The sequence below is a fragment of the Suncus etruscus genome, chromosome 7, assembly GCF_024139225.1.
Source record: "Suncus etruscus isolate mSunEtr1 chromosome 7, mSunEtr1.pri.cur, whole genome shotgun sequence".
Taxonomy (NCBI): Eukaryota; Metazoa; Chordata; class Mammalia; order Eulipotyphla; family Soricidae; genus Suncus; species Suncus etruscus.
This window is the reverse complement of record NC_064854.1, coordinates 125,803,668-125,824,657: the sequence shown is the minus strand read 5'-3', so window position 1 is coordinate 125,824,657 and position 20,990 is coordinate 125,803,668. Positions and strand designations below refer to the sequence as shown.

The window sequence follows — 20,990 nt, the reverse complement described above, 5'->3', positions numbered from 1 at the left end:
ATAGCAGTAGCTTATGGTGGTAAGTGGCAGTAGGAAGATAAAGCTCAGTGATAGGACAATGGGCCTTGAAGAGGGATGGGGAGGATCCTTGTGGGTTTGCACTTTGGGGAGAGGAGTTAGGTCACACCTGATAGTGCTGGGGGGGTGTGTTTCCTACGAATGCCACTAAGGGGCTGAGGGGATCATGCAATTTTGCGGATGGACTGGTTCTGCGACATACAAGAACTTCAACTATCTCTTAGGGTCCAGAGAAGGCACTATGGAGATTGTGGCAGGGCAAAAAACAAACAAACAAACAAAACAAACAAACAGGCCAGAGAGATAGCATGGAGGTAAGGCATTTGCCTTGCATGCAGAAGGATGGTGGTTCGAAACCCGGCGTCCCATATGGTCCCCCGAGCTGCCAGGAGCAATTTCTGAGTGCAGAGTCAGGAGTAACCCCTGAGCGCTGCTGGGTATGACCCAAAACCCCCAAACAAACAAAAAACCAACGAAGTCCAATGAGAGAAGTTCTGCTTGAATAACGTTAAGTGCTCTGAATAGCTAGAGCCTAGGCAGGGGTCTCAAACTTGCTGCCCCTGGGAAGTTTGCAGCCCTCCGTGCAACATTTTGTGGCACTGCTCTAGAGGAATCTTTTTTTGTTTTGTTTTGTTTTAGTTGTTTGGGTCACACACACACACCCAATGTTCAAGGCTTACTACTGACTTTGCACTCAAGGATCACCCCGACTTTGCCTCCTGTGGCCCCCAGGTAAGTTGAGTTTGAGACCCCCTGGGAGTGTTAGAAAGGGTAATAAAGAAGTGAAAGAAGATTGAGATTGTTTGGAGTCAAATCATGGGATGCCAAAGACAGTGAGAGGGAAATTGGGCTTCCTACAGTCAACAGATCAAGAGGTAAGAGTAAAGAACATCAGCTGATTGATTTGTGGGGTGCTTTTTATGTGACAAAGCACTTTCCACCCTACTTCCACCCTATAATCATTAACATGCAAATAGCAGCAGTTAAGTTGGGGACAGAACCCTGAGGCCACTCCACTTAGCTATAAACTGTATAGATCTTAACTACAAACATGTTTGTAATCACAGTGCTTAAATAAAGATACTAATTTACAAAAATTAATAAGTCACTTTGCATCTCCAGGTCTTATTCCTCTCTAACAACAGGCAAGATTAAATCACAGTTGTAAAAATGCTGCATTGCTCTCCAGGTCCTCACAATTTTATTGTGTGAAAATAAGGGGACCCGTCCATGTCAGGCCTAAGGGAGGGCTGTGGCCTTGGTTTTCGAAAGGGGAAACCTAAAAAAAGAGCCAAGACGGTGACTAGTGAGGTCAGCGGGTGGGTTGTTCCCATAAGAACAGTGGAGGCCTCATCACATTTAAAATTACATTTAAGGGGCCAGAGAGGTAGTGTTAGCCTTGCATACAGAAGGACAAGTGGTTCGAATCCCAGCATCCCATATGGTTCCCTGAACCTGCCAGGAGCGATTTCTGAGCATAGAGCCAGGAGTAACTCCTGAGCCCTGCCGGGTGTGAGCCAAAAAACCAAAAAATTAAATAAATAAAATTCCATTTAATACTGGTAGTTAAAAAGAATCAACTTTAATGTATTAACCTTGTGTCCTTCTCTGTATTATTACTTGTTTTTTTTTTGTTTTGTTTTTTTTTTTTTTTTGTGGTTTTTGGGTCACACCCGGCAGTGCTCAGGGGTTATTCCTGGCTCCAGGCTCAGAAATTGCTCCTGGCAGGCACGGGAGGACCATATATGGGACGCCGGGATTCGAACCGATGACCTCCTGCATGAGAGGCAAACGCCTTACCTCCATGCTATCTCTCCGGCCCCTATTACTTGTTTTTTAAACTCTGGAATGGATTTAAAATTTTGTCAACTATAATTTTGGTATCTACTGAAATAATTATATGCTCTTTTCTTTTGCCTATGAAAATCAAAGGTTTCAAACATTGAAAAAAAGAACAGCGGAGACAGGGACATGAGTGTTCCGTGGGTTTATTCCATTAAACTCTGGAATGGATCTAAAATTTTGTCAAATCTAATCTTGGTATCTACTGAAATAATTATATGCTCTTCTTTGGCCTATGAAAATGATGCATGATGAAAATAAAAGGTTTCAAACATTGAAAAAATAAAGAGGAATAAAAAAGAACAGTGGAGCCAGGGACATGAGCGTTCCTTGGTTTTAGAGCAGGGGCTCGGGTGGCACTACCACCATCTTGGCCCAGCGTTGGCCCAACTAGGCCCGAGAAGGGAGAGAAACCGGAAGTGGATCAACTAGGACACTGGCGAGATGCAAACAACGGCGCGGAAAGATGCCGTCACGGCCCGAGCCGGCCGACTGGAAAGGGCAGAGCCGCTGACGCCCGCCCCTTCCTCCCAAACGCACCAATAGGCGTGCGAGTTTCCCGTGACGCAATCTCTCCGCGACGAAGATTCCCCCAGCGGTGCTTCCTGGAGACGCAGCGCAGGCGCGGAGGCGCAGGCCATGGGGGGCCAGGAGGTGCTGGGCCAGGCGGCCCGCCTGGCTTCCTCGGGTCTGCTCCTGCAGGTACTCGCCCCTGCCCGGACCACGGCCGGCTTTCGCGGGGAGGCGTCCACTGGGGGCTCTGGCCTGGGTGGAGCATGCATGAGACTCAGGGGGTGCAACCCCCCACTTGCAAGAACCCCATTTTTTATGTCAACTATTGATTGATTGATCGATTGGTCTTTGACATACCCAGCACACTCAGGGGTCACTCCTGGCTCTGCACTCAGAAATCGTCCCTGGCAGGCTGGCTGGGGGACCATATGGGATGCCAGGAATCGAACCTGGGTCCCCCCTGGGTCTGCAGCAAGCATGCAAGGCAAAGGCCCTACCGCTGTGCTCTCTCTGGACCCACAATAACCCAATGTGTGTGTGTGTGTGTGTGTGTGTGTGTGTGTGTGTGTATGTATGTATGTGTCTGTGTGTGTGTCTGTGTGTTAGGATGGCCAGGGGTGTGTGTGTTAGGATGGCCAGGAGTTAATTGACTTTTCTTCTTGGCATACCAGCCTAGATCCTACTTAGTCTCTTTGGGTTCATAGATGCAGTCACCAAGCATTTTTGGATTACATCTTGGTGCAATCCTGTGCACCCTGCATCACCTAGGCATGTACCTGTGAGCACCGTCTTGTCCCATTTGGTAATTAGAATTGCCAGGAATTCACTGTTCTTTGTGGCCTCAACTAGATCCTACTCAGTCTCTTTGAGTTCAGAGACGCAATCCCCAAGCAGTTTTTGGATTACATCTTGGTGCAATCTTGTGCTCCGCTGCACGACCAAGGGCAAGCAGCCTGTGAGACTCAGCTTGTCCTTAGGAAAATGTGGGTGAAAATAGTACCCAGCTTGTAAGATCACTGAGAGGTGATAATGGAATTGTTCAGAGAAGTTCACTTAACACACATAGGACATGACTCAGGAAACGCGGACCGCATCTTCTAGCTACCTGTGGGTCCTTGGAGAAAGCACTTTTTTTTGTCTCTCATTTTTCTTTTTTGGGGGTAGGGGGTCACACCCGGCAGGGCTCACCCCTGGCAGGCACACGGGACCATGTGGGATGCCGGGATTCGAACCACTGTCCTTCTGCATGCAAGGCAAATGCCTTACCTCCGTGCTATCTCTCCAGCCCTGTGTCTCTCATTTATCAGCTATCAGAACATCCTAAGGGGATCGAATGATTCTTTAAAATTAGGTTATTTTAATTGAGGCTCGCTGCCTCAATGCTTCATTTTGGAGGCATTCGATCCTCCTCTCTTGCTTTAGAGGGGTTCAGCCTCAGCTGGAAGTTGGGGGAAAGAATGAACAGATTAAAGTTTAGATCTTGTCAGTTGCTAGCCACATGCTCTTGGAATGTCACTTGACTTTTGAGAACATCCGTTTTCTCATCTTCCCCCCTTCAACCAACCACAACCAGCAGTGATCATGGCTTTTTTTTTTTTTTTTTGGTTTTTGGGCCACACCCGGCAATGCTCAGGGGTTACTCCTGGCTGTCTGCTCAGAAATAGCTCCTGGCAGGCACAGGGGACCATATGGGACACCGGGATTCGAACCAACCACCTTAGGTCCTGGATCGGCTGCTTGCAAAGCAAACACCGCTGTGCTATCTTTCCGGGCCCAGGCTTATTTCTTATTATAAGCTCAGGGATCACTCCTGATGGGGGTCAGAGTGCCAAATGGGTGCCAGAAATCAAACCTGGACTGGCCACATACAAGGCAAGCATCCTGCCCTCTATACTATCTGTCCCAGTTTCCTCATCTTTTCTTTTGTTGGTTGTTTGTTTTTGGGCCATACCTGCTGGTGCTCAAGGTTTACTCCTGGCAGATTCAGTAAGCCATGTGAGATGCCTGGGACCAAACCTTGGTCTGTCCCAGTTGGCCACACTGTAAGGCAAATGCCCAACCACTGTGCTGTCACTCCACCCCCAGTTTCTTCATCTTAAATAAGATTAGTTATGCACCTTCAACCTCAGGGATGCTAGCTTTGATGAAACACTGGTTATATTGCAACTCTTCATCAAGCAAGTACTGCTGTAATTTTAAGTTTTTTTAATTTTTATTTTAGGTTTTTTTTTGGGGGGAGGGTCACACCTGCTGGCACTCAGGGGTTACTCCTGGCTCTAGGCTCAGAAACCACTCCTGGCAGGCTCGGAGGACCATATGGGATGCCGGGATTCGAACCACCATCCTTCTGCATGAAAGGCAAACACCCTACCTCCGTGCTATCTCTCCGGTCCCGTTTTTAAATTTTTTAATTTAAAAAAGAATTGGGGGGGGGTGGAGCATTGGCATAGAGCAGTAAGGTGTCTGCCTTGCCAGCGCTAGCAGTTCAATCCCCCAGTGTCCCATATGGTCCCCCAAGCCAGGAGCGATTTCTGAGTGCATAGCCAGGTGTAACCCCTGAGCGTCACCAGGTGTGGCCCAAACCCCCGCCCCAAAATTGGGGGGTTTGTTTTGGAGCCACGCCTGGTGGTCCTGTACTCAGGGATCAATTTTGGTGGGATCTAGGGAGCATATGGGGTGTCAGGGATCAAACCTGGGTCATCCCCTGCAATTATACTGTTGCTCTAGCCTAAATTGAACATTTGATTGGGGAGCCAGATCTGCCATATCTGCTTACTTCTGGCTCTGTGCTCAGGAACCATTCCTAGCAGTGCTCTGGGTATCATATCTGGTGCCAGTAATTCAACCCGGGTTGGCCATATACAAGGCAAGAACCTTTCCTCTATACTTTGTCCAGCCCCTTAGTGCCATTTTTGTAAGGTGCATACATGCTCTGTGTATCTGTGCTGCATTTTGACAGTTCTTGTGATATTTGAAACTTTCACTATGCCTATTATGGTTACATATTTGTTTTTTACAGTAATAATAATATTTGGTGTTACTATTGTATCCTTCCCACAATCAGAAGGTTATAACCTTCAGGGATCAATGATGGTTAGCATGTTTTAGCAATAAGGAATCTTTTAGTAAGGTATGCACATTGCTTTTTATATGTGCTATTGTACATTTTTAATAGAACAGTAAAATCTACTTTGGGGGCTGGAGTGCTAGCACAGCGGTAGGGCATTTGCCTTGCATACGACCGACCTGAAAAGGACCTGGGTTCAATTCCTGGCATCCCATATAGTCCCTTGAGCCAGCCAGGAGCGAATTTTTTTGTTTGTTTTGTTTTTCGGCCACACCCTGTAATACTCAGGGGTTACTCCTGGCTATGCAATCAGAAGTCGCTCCTAGCTTGGGGTACCATATGGGATGCTGGGGGGATCAAACCACAGTCCGTCCTAGGTCAGTTCGTGCAAGGCAAACACCCTACTGTTTGTGCCCCTGCTCCGGATGTAGGAGAGATTTCTGAGTGTAGAGCCAGGAGTAACCCCTGAACACCACTGGGTGTGGCCAATCCTCATAAAAAAACAAAACATGACTTTTTTTTGTTTGTTTTTGTTTTTTGGGGTCACACCTGGCAGTGCTCAGGGGTTCCTCCTGGCTCTATGCTCAGAAATGCTCCTGGGCCGGAGAGATAGCATGGAAGTGGAGCGTTTGCCTTGTATGCACAAGGATGGAGGTTCAAATCCCAGCATCCCATATGGTCCCCCGAGCCTGCCAGGAGCGATTTCTGAGTGTAGAGCCAGGAGGAACCCCTGAGCAGTGCTGAGTGTGACCCAAAAACCAAAAAATAAAAATAAAAAAGTTTAATTTAGTCCTATATTTCTCAAATGAGAGTGCAGACACTTGAGGTAGTTTTGCAATTTTATTGTATTCTGCAAGAATCGGAGTTCTTATTTTCTGTCTCAACTTGCAGCCCAGAAAGAGTAAAAGCATTAATATCTTTTATTTGTATTCCTTTTTTAAAAAGTGCTTTTCCTTTCCTTTATGGTCTCATTTGATGCTTTTAACCAACTCTATGAAGGAGTTAGCCTCCTTCCACAAAGGAGGAAATTAGGCTTTTTAAAGGTTAGGGGATGAATGGTGTAAGAGCTAAATGGTGAGCAGAGAGTTAAGCTAAGTGCTTTTTCCATTAAGGACTTCTTGAATTGGCTTCCACCCTCAAAAACTGAGAAACAGAATTTTGTGTGTGTCTATATTTATGGCTTTGTTCCTAAGGAGAACTACAAAGATTTTGTCAGACTCCTAAAAGGTCACTTTTGAGTCCTTTTATGTTCAGATTATGATATCTAGACTGTGCTGTTTAGGGACACAGTAGGAACATTCTCCCTTTCTGCCTACCCTTTTCTCTGGAGATTTCCAGAACAAAGTGAGTTGGTAGGTTTCTGAACATGGTTGGGATGGCTTGGTGATCCCTGACACCGCAGGACCTGAGCAGCCGCCACATCCCTGGCCCTCACATTGAGCCATTGACCCAATTTGGGGCCCACTGAACACTGTTTGGGATGTCCCAAGACAAAGGGACAAATACATATGCTGATCCCCTGTATGCCCCCTGGGATGTGCTCTCATCCCAGCACTGTTGGGATCACCACATCACAGAACTGGGTGGGATACGACGGGAGCTCAAAGAACCCAGCATAAGCTTTGTGTGGAGGAGTCCCTGGTGTAAGCCTGACATTGTATGAGAATAGCAGGGAGTAACGCTCCAGTTCTCCAGAGCGTGGCCCCAAAATGAAAATTAAGGGAAAAACACAGGTTGAGCATTTTACTGATTTATTTATAAAATAAATACGGGGCCATAGCTGATGGTGCTTAAGGCTTACTCCTGGCTTAGTGCTCAGGAATCACTCCTGGCAAGGATTAAGAGAACGCCTGGGATGCCAGAGATTAAGCCTGGCATCCTGGCACCTGTACTGCTGTACCACCTCTCTTACCAAGGTTGAGAGGTGTTTTGTTTTGTTTTTTATTTTTGGGCCACAACCAGCAGTGCTGAGGGGCTACTCGTGGGTGGCTCTATGCTCAGAAATTGCTCCTGGCAGGCTCGGGGACCATATGGGATGCCGGGATTCAAACCACTGTCCTGCTGCAAGGCAAACACCCTACCTCCATGTTATCTCTCCGGCACCTTGTTTTGTTTTTCGTCTTTTTTTCGCTTTTGAGTCACACCTGGTGATGCTCAGGGGTTACTCCTGGCTATGCACTCAGAAATCGCTCCTGGCTTGGGGGACCATAAAGGACACTGGGAGATCAAACTGCAGTTCGATATAGTTTTCGTTTCGACAGAGTAAACATTCTAGCATAATTTATTCTGATGTGTCTTACTTTTTTTTTTTTTGTAGGTATTATTTCGATTGATTACCTTTGTCTTGAATGCATTTATACTTCGCTTCCTGTCGAAGGAAATCGTTGGCATAGTGAATGTGAGGTAAGACGAACATACCCTGCCATTGTCCACAGTTCACATCCCCGGACTTTCTTCAAACTTTGAACTTCCGTGGCCCCCTCCTATTGTAGAAGCAGGTTTGAGCAGTGGGCTGAGGGGGACCCTGCTGGGTGGGGGTGAGCAGGCTCTTAATGGCTGCATGGAGTGTTTTCCATTAGCGGCCCTCAAATGCACATTTCTCTGCCGGCTGTTCCGGTGTGCTTGCTCTTAGAACCCGGGAGGGGAGTGGGAGTAATTTCTAGAAACCTTTCTCAGGTACAATCCTGTGTTCTTGTCCTGCTGACAGCACAGGAAGCGAGAATTCTACAGTTCGTGAGGATGGGCTCCGTAATTACAGGACTGTAACAGCCAGCCGCCTTCCCACCCTCCTCAGTGAATTTTAGAATTGGAAAGTGGTAGCTGGGATGAGCGCTTGGATTCTTATCGTTAGTTACCTGCAGGCTTAGAAAGCTGATTGCTTTGTCTCTTTTAGACTCAGTTTTCTTTCCTCTGCTCTTGTCCTTTCTGTTCAAACACGCCTACACACAGTAATGACACATAAGTAAGTACGGAGGGATGTGAGTGCTCAGAATAGCTCAGCTTCTCAGGTATGTCTTTATATCATGGTAAACAAGACTGTATGTTCCACATAATATTTCATGTCTATTTTATTTTATTGTTGGGGGCTGGTGGTCACCTAGCAATGCTCAGGGGTCTCTCCTGGCAGTGCTCGGGATCATATGCAGTTCCAGGAATCAGTCCAGGGATAGCCACATGCAAGGCAAATGCCTTATTCTGTAATGCATTTTCCAATCTTTTATTTCATGTCTTTGATTCCAAACAAAGGTCCTTCACTTAACTTAGAGGAATCCTCTGGGGAGGTGGTTATTTTTTTTCTTCTGGTTTTTGGGCCACACCTGGCTGTGTTCAGGGCTTACTCCTGGTTGTGTACTCAGGGCTGACTCCTGGCAGTGTGTGCAGAGTGCAGGGTACCATATGGGATGCTGAGAATTAAACCTGGGTTGGCCACATGCAAGGCCACAAGAAGTACCCTACCCACTATACAACCTCTTAGACTCTAGTACCATACTTTCAGAAATACCTTTTTGTTTGTTTGTTTGTTTTGGGGCTACACTTGGGGGTGCTCAGTGTTTATTCTGGCTTGGCACTCAGAAATCGCTCCAGGCAGGCATGGGGGACCATATGGGATGCCAGGAATCAAACCTGGGTGCTATCTCTCCAGCCCCTAGAAATACCTTTTTTTGGGGGGGAGGGGTTTGGGTCACTCCTGGCAGTGTTCAAGGGTTACTCCTGGCTCTATGCTCAGAAATGGCTCCTGGCAGGCTCAGGGGACTATATGGGATGCCAGGATTCGAACCACTGTCTTTCTGCATGGAAGGCAAACGCCTTCCCTCCATGCTATCTCTCTGGCCCCTAGAAATACCATTATTATAGGAAGGAAGAGGGACCAGAGAACTAGCACTATAGGCTGGATCATGTGCTAGCTGGGCTCACAGGATCAATCCTAATCTCCTGTGCATGGTCACCTAAACACAGTGCTTAAAGTAGCCCCAAGTACCGATGGATGTGGTGTCCTCCCCCCAACAATAAAAGACAGAAAGCCAAGTTCAGTGAGATGCTCATGTTAAAACCCTATGGGTCTCTCCCTAGCTAATCCCCTTGAGATCAACAAGTCCCTGCCTTGGACTAGTCACTTTTTCCTGCTTCCTGTTGAAGGGCACTTGTTGTTTTTAGAATTGGGCAGAAATACTGGCGGACAGGAGAGTTGCTGGACAGCTTCAGAGACCTTAGTCTTGCTCTCCCCACTATGGTGTCATCTGGACTGCTGCCTGTTGAGGAAAGGAAACCTCACTGCTCTTCGGGAAGGCGCTTGCTGGCTGGCCTGTGTACTGCCTTCCAGCCAGTTGCTTGTCCTGACACTCCTCGGCTAGAGCCCCTGCTCAGCAGCCCTTCAGTGTCTGCCACAAGGGTTGCGGGGACATTAGTATCTGTGGAGCCATACCTTGTGATTTTTGCCTCCTCGTGGTTAGAGCTGCCTTTCAGGCCCCATGGTTTTTTTCTAACCTGCTTGTAACTCTCCATAGTCATACAAGGTCACTCTTTTATTTCCTTATACTATTGTTCAGGGCTGGTGGAAATTCCTGCACAAACCCATTTCTTTTGGGAGGCTACACCTGGCAATTCTCTGGGATTACTCCTAGCTCAGGAATCATTCCTGGTGGACTCAGGGGACTCGTACGAGATTGAACCTGGGTCAGCCATATGCAAGGCTAGTGCCCTATCTACTGGACTATCACTCTGGCCCCCTGCACAAACCCCTCTTTGCCAGGATTTTTTTTTTCTCTTCCTTCTTGCCATAAAATCTTGAAAGCTCTCCATGAACTAGGGACCTTACTGATCTCTGCTTTCCCCTCCATAGGCTAACGCTGCTTTACTCAACCAGTGTTTTCCTGGCCCGAGAGGCCTTCCGCAGAGCATGCTTGAGTGGGGGTGCCCAGCGAGACTGGAGGAAAACCCTCAACCTCCTATGGCTGACGTGAGTAGCACTTTCTTGGGCGCAGGTTTATGACAGCAGGAGTTGTAGGCATCAATGACAGAAAGATGGCGCTTACCTAGCCGCCATTGTCTCCATCCTGTTCCTTTGTGGGTTTCTGGGCACTTGGTATGGTGTGGGCAGGGGAAAACTGTGTAGAAACTTCTAGGCTCTTTTCTCCAGTGGGACCAGGAGCTGAGGGTGGGTCCTGATGGGGAGATCTGCACTGATCTCTAGCCTAGTTTCATTCTCTGCTAGTTGTCTCCACTTTTCCAAATGACCACCGCACAGGGACTGTGCCTTCCGTTTCTTCCTAATCTCCACCCCTCCACTATAGCATTTTCTGTGCTTTCAACAACCACTTAGCTATAGTCATTTTTTTTTTGAAAGCCTTATATGGGTTTCATGATACATTTCTTTCAATTTTGTTATTATCGATTTCAGCTCTGAGTCTTTTAGAATATTCTCAAAGATCAAATACATTAGTTAGTAATGGTAATGGCCTTCTTGCAACAGCTCCCTATAGGGAGGCAGGTGCTGAAGCATGGCCCTTGCTTGACTCTGTTACGCCTCATGGAAGTGCCTGTCTAAGGGGCTTCTGGGGTGTATTTTTTTGTTTGTGTGTTTGTTGTTTTTTTTTTTTTTTTTTTGAGTCACACCTGCCAGTGCTCAGGACTTCCTCCTGGCTCTGAGCTCAGAAATTGCTCCTGGGGGCTGGAGAGATAGCACAGCGGTAGGGTGTTTGTCTTGCATGCAGCCGACTCAGGACAGATGGTAGTTCGAATCCCAGCATCCATTATGGTCCCCTGAGCCTGTCAGGTGCAATTTTTGAGCACAGAGCCAGGAGTAACCCCTGATTATCGCCGGGTGTGACCCAAGCAAGAACAACAACAACAAAAAGAAATTGCTCCTGGTAGGCTTGGGGAATCATATGGGATAGCGGGGATTGAACTTGGGTCTGTCCCAGGTCAGCCGCATGCAAGGCAAACATTCTACCTCTGTGCTATCGCTCCGGCCCCTATTGGGGTGTATTTGATGAGAGGAATGACGGTTGACCGCCTTCAGATTTAGGTATCAATGGCAGCTTAAATGTGAAGGCTGCACTGGACTGTTAGGTTATTTGGGGGTGGCAGTATTCTAAGTATGAAAACAGGCGCACACTCTCTGGGAATTTTATTTATCAATTTGGTGGAACACAGTGGAGCCGATTGTAGGTTTTGGAGTTGAATCAGGATTGGCTTCTGCTTCTGTCCTCATTATGTTTCATTAAGTGTATTCATTATGTGTTCATTAGCGTTTATGGTCTTGGCCACATTACCCAGTGCCTGTCAGCCGCAGTTTCTTCATCTTTAAATGGGGGGTAATGACAGAGGATCATTGTGAGGGATCTGTGAGATAAAGGGGGTGAATCATAGTGCCGGGCATGTGTTCAGTGCCTTAATAAGCAGTAGCTGTTTTTATGACTGTTTCTTTTCTGTTCCCTGTTACTGTTTAATATCTAGCATATGAACTTTTTTTTTTCTTTTTTCCTTGTTGCCTTTTCTAGAGTCCCCTTGGGTGTGTTTTGGTCCTTGTTCCTGGGCTGGATCTGGCTACAGTGGCTCGAAGTACCTGATCCAAATACTGTTCCCCACTATGGAACCGGAGTGGTGGTCTTTGGTCTCTCAGCCGTGGTGGAACTTCTGGGAGAGCCCTTCTGGGTCTTGGCGCAAGCACACATGTTTGTCAAACTGAAGGTCAGTGTGCCTCCTGGGTGTTGGAAGTGTGAAGAGGAAGAGGAAGAGGAAGAGTAGGCTTCACTTAGGAGCTCTTAGGAGCTGGAGGGAGAGATAGTAGAGAAACCAGGGCACCTGTCTTGCATGTAAATGGCCCCAGTTCAGTCTCCTGTATCACCTGGAACCCTGAGCTCATCTAGGGGTTGGCCTTGAACTCTATTAGTTATGATCCAACACTCTCCTGATAAGATTAAATAAAATCAAAGCAATTTTGAGCAAGAATTATTTTTTCTTCTTTTATCTAAAAAATGTATTTGAGAAAATGTAACATGATCAGTTAATTAATTGGCTTGAAGTTTGTCTTGTCTTTTTTTTTTTTTTTTGGCTTGAAATTTGTCAGAGGGACCAGGCTATAAAGTTGATCTCTGATATACTATTATTATTATTATTATTATTATTATTATTATTTTGTTTTGTTTTGTTTTTTGGGCTATACTCGGTGATGCTCAGGGGTTACTCCTGGCTCTGCGCTCAGAAATCGCTCCTGGCAGGCTAAGGGGACCATATGGGATGCCGGGATTTGAATCATCAACCTTCTGCATGCAAGGCAAACGCCTTACCTTCATGCTATCTCTCCAGTCCCCTTGATATACTTTTTTTTGTTTTGTTTATTTTGTTTTTGTGTCATACCCGGCAGTGCTCAGGGTTATTCCTGGGTCTATGCTCAGAAACCACTCCTGGCAGGCTCCGGGGACCACATGGGATGTCGGAATTTGAACCACTGTCCTTCTGCATGCAAGGCAAATGCCTTACCTCCATGCCATCTCTACGGCCCCTCTGTTATTTTTATTTATTTATTTATTTATTTATTTATTTTGGTTTTTGGGCCACACCCGTTTGACGCTCAGGGGTTACTCCTGGCTATGTGCTCAGAAATCGCCCCTGGCTTGGGGGGGACCATATGGGACGCCGGGGGATCGAACCGCGGTCCGTTCCTTGGCTAGCGCTTGCAAGGCAGACACCTTACCTCCAGCGCCACCTACCCGGCCCTATTTTTTTTTTTTTTGTGGTTTTTGGGTCACACCCGGCAGTGCTCAGGGTTTTTCCTGGCTCTGTGCTCAGAAATTGCTCCTGGCAGGCATGGGGGACCATATGGGACGCCGGGATTCGAACCGATGACCTTCTGCATGAAAGGTAAACGCCTTACCTCCATGCTATCTCTCCGGCCCCTGTTTTTTTTTTTCTTTTTATTGGGGGAAAGCCATACCCAGTGATGCTCAGGGGTTACTCCTGGCTTTGTGCTCAGAAATTGCTCCTGGCTTGGGGAACCATATGGGACGCCGGCAGTATCGAATCATGGTCCGTCCTAGGTTAGTGCATGCAAGGCTAATGCCCTTCCTACCACTGTGCTATCTCTCCAGCCCTCTCTTTATTGTTCTGAAGCATCTTTAGTTTTCAGTGATGATTATTTCTTCGCCATGTGTTTGTAGGTGATTGCTGATAGCCTGTCTGTCATCCTCAAGAGTGTCCTGACTGCTCTTCTTGTGCTCTGGCTGCCTCACTGGGGACTGTACATCTTCTCTCTGGCCCAGGTCAGCTTTGTAACTTTTAACTTCCCGTATAATGTTTTTCTCTTGTTCGTTTCATTTAGGCACATTGTGTTTATTATCATGGAAAGCTCCACTTGAATGGCCTTAGCCCTGCTTCTCCTCTGACTGCCTTGCCCATCTGCACTTTGTGCTAACAAGGCTCAGCTCATGGTAGCCTCATTGTCAGACTGAGAAGTCCTGAAGCGGGGCATGGAAAGGGATAGTGGTGGAGTTCAAGTGCAGAGCACACATGGGGCCCTCAATTCAATCCTTGATCACTGTCCTTTCCAATGTTGAGCATTGATGAGGGGGGGAGAGAGAGAAAGAGAGAGAGAGAGAATGTGTGCAGAGAGAGAGAGAATGTGTGCAGAGAGAGAGAGAATGTGTGCAGAGAGAATTTGGAGACAGAGAGTGAGTGTGTGTGTGTGTGTGTGTGTGTGTGTGTGTGTGTGTGTGTGTGTGTACATATGTCAAGAAGTTCTTAGCCTTCAGTGGCAAGCCAGTATCAAACTGGTCTTTGTCTAAGGAGTTGGGAAAAAAAACCCAGCATGGGTGGGGTGGGAATCAGCTTGCATGTGTGTTATTTTTCCTGGATTTCAATTGATTGTTTTTAGAATAGGAGGAAACTCTGCCAAGTCCATTTTAAACTAAGATTAAAATTTCTCATAATTCAGAGGACACACATCAAATCACTTTCGGGTTCAGCAGTTTGGCTTCATTTCCACCTTATCATTCTCTAGTTCTAATTCACATTTCTTTTTTTTTTTTTTTTTTTTTTTTTGGTTTTTGGGCCACACCCAGTAACACTCAGGGGTTACTCCTGGCTATGTGCTCAGAAGTTGCTCCTGGCTTGGGGGACCATATGGGACACCGGGGGATCGAACCGCGGTCCGTCCAAGGTTAGCGCAGGCAAGGCAGGCACCTTACCTTTAGCGCCACCGCCCGGCCCCCTAATTCACATTTCTAAATCTAGTATAAGAGCTAATATTAAAAATTGAACCTATCAGGCTCGGAGAAATAGCACAGCGGTGTTTGCCTTGCAAGCAGCCAATCCAGGACCTAAGGTGGTTGGTTCGAATCCCGGTGTCCCATATGGTCCCCCGTGCCTACCAGGAGCTATTTCTGAGCAGACAGCCAGGAGTAACCCCTGAGCACTGCCGGGTGTGGCTCCCCCCCCAAAAAATTGAACCTATCAAAAAAAAAATGAACCTATCATGGCACCTAAAATCAGGAAAAAATAATTTTAACAATTAAAACCTAAAGTCAAAGAATCTTATATAGACGCAGAAGTGTATCGTTTTTTTTTTTATTGTAAGAATTTATTCAAGAGACAAAATTGATTAACATATTGAGGTAAACTGACATAACATAATATAGTAACATAACATATAATTAATATAATATAATAATACATGTAAGTCAAAGAACATTTCTGAATAAAACATAATTTTTTTTATCACAATGGCTTAGTTTATCATTTTTCTAAATGTAAAGTTCTTATTTATTTAGTTTTATTTGGGGCCACACCCATGGTGGTGCTCAGGTGGGTCTCTGTGACTTAGTGCTGGAGGAATGGTTGGGGAACCACACACTAAAGCATGTGCTCAGCCCTCTGTGCTGTCTCTCCGGCCCAGATTTATTTATTTTCCATGAGTGGGGATTCAAACCCAGGGTCTCATACGTGCAAGTCAAGAGCTTTACTGCTGAGTTATATCCCCAGTCCTAACAACTTAGAATTCTGAGTAATAATGTGAAAATCTTTCCTGCATCCTAGACAGAAAATATTAAATCCTTTTTGTGAGCTAGGTTTAAGATTGTGGATGAAGCTGTTTGTGATGACTTTTGCCATGACTGATTAGATCTGGACCTGCTGTTTTCAGGATCCATCCCTGTTTTCTTGTGCTCACCCTAGCATGGAGGACCATAAAGATGCCCATCTATTGAATCTTCTTTTTTTTTTTTTTTTTGGTTTTTGGTAACCCAGGCAGTGCTTGGGTTACTCCTGACTTTGCACTCAGAAATTGCCCCTGGCAGGCTGGGGGACCACATGGGATCCCGGGAATCGATCCAGTCCCTCCCAGGTTGGCTGCATGCAAGGCCATCTCTCTGGCCCCACAGGATTTTCTGATTTCTGGCTCTGCACTCAGCAATTATTCTTGGCAGGCTCATGAGACTATTTGGGATGCTGCAGGTCCAACCCTGGTCAGCCATATGCAAAGCCAGCACCTTACCTGTTGTACTATTGCTTTAGTCCTTATAACACTTTTGAGAGGACTCCTCTTTGGTACAATCCTTGCCTTAGTGAACAATCTAAGTGCCAACAGACAGTTCCTGAGACCAGCAGGTGAGACCCACCCAAGGACTGGGGATTCCTTTTTGTCTAGCCCACTTCACTTCCAGATGCTTCCTCGAGCTGGCCCCATTCTCCGTGGCAGATTGTGCTAAATAAAAGGTTCATAGTAGACCAGTGTCAGTGTTCTCCAACGTTTGTACACCTGGACTGGCACCTGTCCTGCTCTGCCATTATTTATAACTGGCAGTTATAAGCAAGATGACAGACCCGTGGTTTTCAGTCTCTCAACACCTGTGTACCTGTGCTGCTCTGATGGTTAAAGAATGTTCTTTTAGAAATATGCCAAAGACTCTTAAACCTAATAAAAAAGGTGAAACACCCAGTAGGTAAAGATGGGGCTGGACCAACAGTACAGCAGGTAAGGTGCTTGCTTAGCACATGTCCAACCTGAGTTCAACCACATATGGTCCCCCAGGCACCCCCAGGAGTGATCCATGAGCACAGAGCCAAGAGTAAGTCCTGATGAGCCAACTGGATGTGGTCCAGAAACCAGGAAGAAAAAAGAAGTAGGAAAATAACTTGCATAGATATTTTTTTAAAAGAGGATACATAATGAAAAGACCAGCAAGCACAATAAAAGTCACTCAGCATAATTGATCATTAAGAAAATGTAAATGTGGGCCCGGAGAGATAGCACAGGGGCCTTTACCTTGCAAGCAGCCGATCCAGGACCAAAGGTGGTTGGTTCGAATCCCGGTGTCCCATATGGTCCCCCGTGCCTGCCAGGAGCTATTTCTGAGCAGACAGCCAGGAGTAACCCCTGAACAGTGCTGGGTGTGGTCCAAAAACTAAAAAAAAAAAAAAAAAGAAAAGAAAATGTAGGGCCCGGAGAGATAGCCCAGCGGCATTTGCCTTGCATGCAGCCGATCCAGGACCAAAGGTGGTTGGTTCAAATCCCTGTGTCCCATATGGTCCCTCGTGCCTGCCAGGAGTTATTTCTGAGCAGACAGCCAGGAGTAACGCCTGAGCACTGCCGGGTGTGGCCCAAAAACCAAAAAAAAAAAAAAAAAAAGAAAATGTAAATGTGAATGAAACACTCATGAGCTACTATTTGACAATCATTGGGATGGCTCCTATAAAAATTGTGAAAAGAACTGGCTAGATAGTCCAAAGGTTAAGGCACTTGCCTTGCATGTGATTGTGGCCATGGCAGTGGTTCAAATCCTGCATGCAAACAGTCTTGATTACCGCTAGGTATTGCCTCTAGCATTGAGCTAGGTATGACCTCTTACCTTAGAGCTAGCGATGTTCAGGGCTTACTTCTGGCTCTGCACTCATGTAATCACTCCTGGAAGTGCTCGGGGGACCATATGGTGAAGGCCAGGGATCAAACGAACCCTAGCTAGGCGTGTGCAAGGCAAGCGCCCTACCCACTGTGTTATCTTTTTGGCTCCTCTATTTATTTTTTTTCCCCTATTTATTTTTAAACAAAAAGTAACTAGTGTTGGTAAGGATATAGAGAGATTGTCTATCTCTTGTTGGAAGGAATGTAAAATAGTATAGTCATAATAGAAGACATTTTAACAGTCCCTCAAAAAGGGGAGCAGACTTCTTTTGGGGGAGGGGGGGCCCACACCTAGCTGTGCTCAGAGGTTACTCCTGGCTCTGTGCTCAGGAATCACTCCTGGTAGGCTTGGGGGACCATATGGAATGCTGGGGATCGAACCCAAGTCAGCTGTATGCAATGGTTTTCAGTCTTCCTATATCTGTGTACCTGCACTGCTCTGGGGCAACGCCCTACCTACTGTGCTGTCACTCTGACCCCAAACAGTCCATTTATATGGAATGCTGTAAAATGTTCTGGAATTATCAGATAGCGGTAGTTGAGCTACGTGTGGATATACCAAAAGTCACTGCCTTGTGTACTTCAAAATGATGTGAGTATCATGTTAGGTTACATGAATTTTCCTGGCTATGCGCTCAGAAATCGTCCCTGGCTTGGGGGGACCTTATGGGATACCGGGGGATCAAACCGCGGTCCATCCTACGCTAGCTCTTGCAAGGCAGACACCTTACCTCTAACACCACCTCTCCGGCCCCATTTGTTTGTTTGTTTGCTTTTTAGTTAAAATAAATAATATAGGAGCCAGAGAGATAGCACAGCAGTAGGGCATTTGCCTTGCTCAAGGCCGACCCAGGACCGACAGTTTCCCAGCATTCCATATGGTCCCCCAGCCTGCCAGGGGTGATTTCTGACTGCAGAAATCAAGAGTGACCCTAGTGCCCAAAAAACCAATTAATCAATCAGTAAATAAATCAAGTTTTTTTTTAAAAAATAAAGTAAATAATATAAAAGAAAATTGAAAAAAAAAGAGTGGTGGGTGTTGGGCGCCATCTTTGGGTCTGAGTGGGTGGAGAGCAGAGGACGGGGTACCTGAAGTGTGTGCCTTTATTGCTCCTTGATGAGCCTTTATTGCTGAAGTCCTCTGGGCGTCCCTGATTGAAAGTGGAGCTGGAAGCCCCAGTGCTGCTTCGCAGAGCACGGGCAGGGACTGTGAAGATGGCAGAAGAGAGTTGGGGAGAGTAGCTCTTGTAGTGCTCCCCTTGGCCCGCAACTAAGCCAAAACAAAGCTTTTCCTGGCCTCAAGCCTCGCTTTTGTCCATCTGGTGGAGGGAGGGACGGGTCCCCTTGTTACCACACCCTTCCTCCCCCTCCTAGAGGCGCCTCTGCCCCTGCCCCTGTTCCCAGCAGAGGAGCAAGCCAGTGGCTCAGTTCTGCTTTGTAATCTGAAGGTCACAGATTTCCAGGGCTCATGGAAAATCCCCAGCCCCGGGTGACGGCAAGTCCCCAGATCCCTTGATAGGCTCTGAGGCAAGAGAGCTGCTCCTTGGGTCGAGTACAAGCCCCTGAGACACTCCCACAATGCGGGTGCTGTGCTGGGGTGGCATCCCCTCTGCCCAGCGTGGAAACGACCTTCTGGCTGCCATCAGGGGCCATGTGGTGGAGCTTGGAGTTCAGTTCCTGAGCAGTTAGCATAGTTTCCAAAGGGTGAGGCATTGCTCAATAAGGGGTGAATGCAAGTTCTGTCTTTGGCTTGGCCTTTGTGGTCTAATTTCAAGGCATATCTTCGTTTACCTCTATGATAACCATATAATTTATATTGTAATTTTCTCCCCCTTTTCAGCTTTTCTACACCTCTGTTCTGGTGCTGTGCTATGTCCTCTATTTCACAAACTTACTGGGTTCCCCAGAATCAAGCAGACATTTTCTTCCAGTCTCCAGAATGACCGACCTGTTACCCAGCATTACGAGAAGTGGAGTAAGTAGTGTATCTAGGTATTTTTTTTTTCATCATCTTTATCATTTTCTTACCCTTCTTATCATTTTATATCCTGGAGGCCAGTTGCTGTTGAGGGAAATAACAACTTCATTGTCTATTGTTATACTAGTAAAGAAAGTTGACTCCCGTTCACTAAGTGATTGTTGAGTGCTGGGCTGGGCTGCTGATGCTTGGCACCTTTTCTTTTGGGGATTGGGCAGCTGCATCTTGAGACTGCTCTGTGCATTGCTGGATGGTTAGCAACTTTTCCGATCTCTACACTGGATGCCAGTAGTAATCACTCCTCCCCACCCCAGGTTTAACAACCAGAGCTGTCCCCACACAGAGCCTAGGCTAGGCTCTCCCCATTCACATGCAGCCTAGTGGGGCAGAGCTGTTGCATTTCAGAAACCCTGTGCTAGGCCTCTGCAGTATGCTTGGTTTGATGTCTGCATATTGCCACAAAATGAATTTTCCAACTCGATCCTGCACCAATCACTGCCAGGCTGCTTGGACCACCTCTCTGATTCAGCCAATCCAAGCAGGCTCTTGATGCATGCAAATTAGACAGTGTTGTGCACCAATCACTGCCAGGCTGCTCAGACCGCCTCTCTGACTCAGCCAATCCAAGCAGGCTTTTTATGCATGCAAATGAGACAGTGTTCTGAACCAATCGCTGCAAGGCTGCTCGGACCGCCTCTCTGACTCAGCCAATCCAAGCAGGCTTTTGATGCATGCAAATTAGACAATGTTCTGGACCCGAATCTACACTGTCAAAAGCTGCTCAGATTGGCCAGAGTCAGAGAGGAAGTCTATTACAGTAGAACCTCTGGACCTTTGCTTGTTGTGATGGGCTCACTGTGGTACACAGTTGCAGCACAGGAACGTTCTGTCTGATACAGCAAATATAGGCCTAAACCTCTGTTTTAACTGCAAAATTAGGGGTCGTCTTATACGCCTGGTTGTCTTATACGCCAGAAAATACGGTAGCTGTACTGAGATGTGGGGTGCAGGAGTGAGAGTGCGGTAGTTTCATCTGTACTTTCCTGCTGGAGTCCACACCCTGCTCACACTGGCCCTTCCCTGCTGATATGCAAAACCTGTTCCTTGCTCTTTGCCTCCTACAGTGTGGACTTAGAAGGTGAAAGCTGGGCTTTAGGGTGTGCCCTGTGGATTTAAGAGAGGGTAGGGACTGAAGTCAGCAGGATTCCCCAGTCTTCAGATGCCTTATTTTCTATTTTGTTCTGTTTTGGGGTCACTCGTGGTGGTGCTTAGGACTAACATCTGGCTCTGAGCTCAAGGATCACTCCTCTTGGGTTCGGGAGACCATATGAGGTGACAGGGATCAAACCCTCGTTGGTTGCATGCTTGGGAAGCACTTTACCGCTGTATTATCTCTCTGGCCCTCATTTATTTTGGGGGGGGGTCACACCCGGCAGCGCTCAGAGGTTACTCCTGGCTCCATGCTCAGAAATTGCTCCTGGCAGGCACAGGGGACCATATGGGATGCCAGGATTCGAACTGATGACCTTCTGCATGAAAGGCAAATGCCTTACCTCCATGCTATTTTTCTGGCCCATTTTTATTTTTATGGAAGAAATGACATGAATCTGAAGACGGGGACACGTTTCTCACACACCTTCTTCACTGTCCAACACAGCTCTGCACTGGGACTCCAT

General features: G+C 46.8%; 1 protein-coding gene across 1 annotated transcript in view; it reads left to right on the top strand.

Annotated features, from left to right (window-relative positions):
• The first annotated feature begins 2,461 nt into the window (after positions 1–2,461).
• Positions 2,462–20,990, top strand: part of RFT1 (RFT1 homolog) — a 43,041-nt gene continuing 24,512 nt past the window's right edge. The window contains exons 1-6 of the mRNA XM_049776227.1: positions 2,462–2,562; positions 7,758–7,843; positions 10,281–10,397; positions 11,941–12,130; positions 13,600–13,701; positions 19,177–19,306. Of these exons, the coding sequence (XP_049632184.1) occupies positions 2,500–2,562; positions 7,758–7,843; positions 10,281–10,397; positions 11,941–12,130; positions 13,600–13,701; positions 19,177–19,306 (688 nt within the window). The 5' untranslated portion in view covers positions 2,462–2,499. The remainder of the gene's footprint in view (positions 2,563–7,757; positions 7,844–10,280; positions 10,398–11,940; positions 12,131–13,599; positions 13,702–19,176; positions 19,307–20,990) is intronic.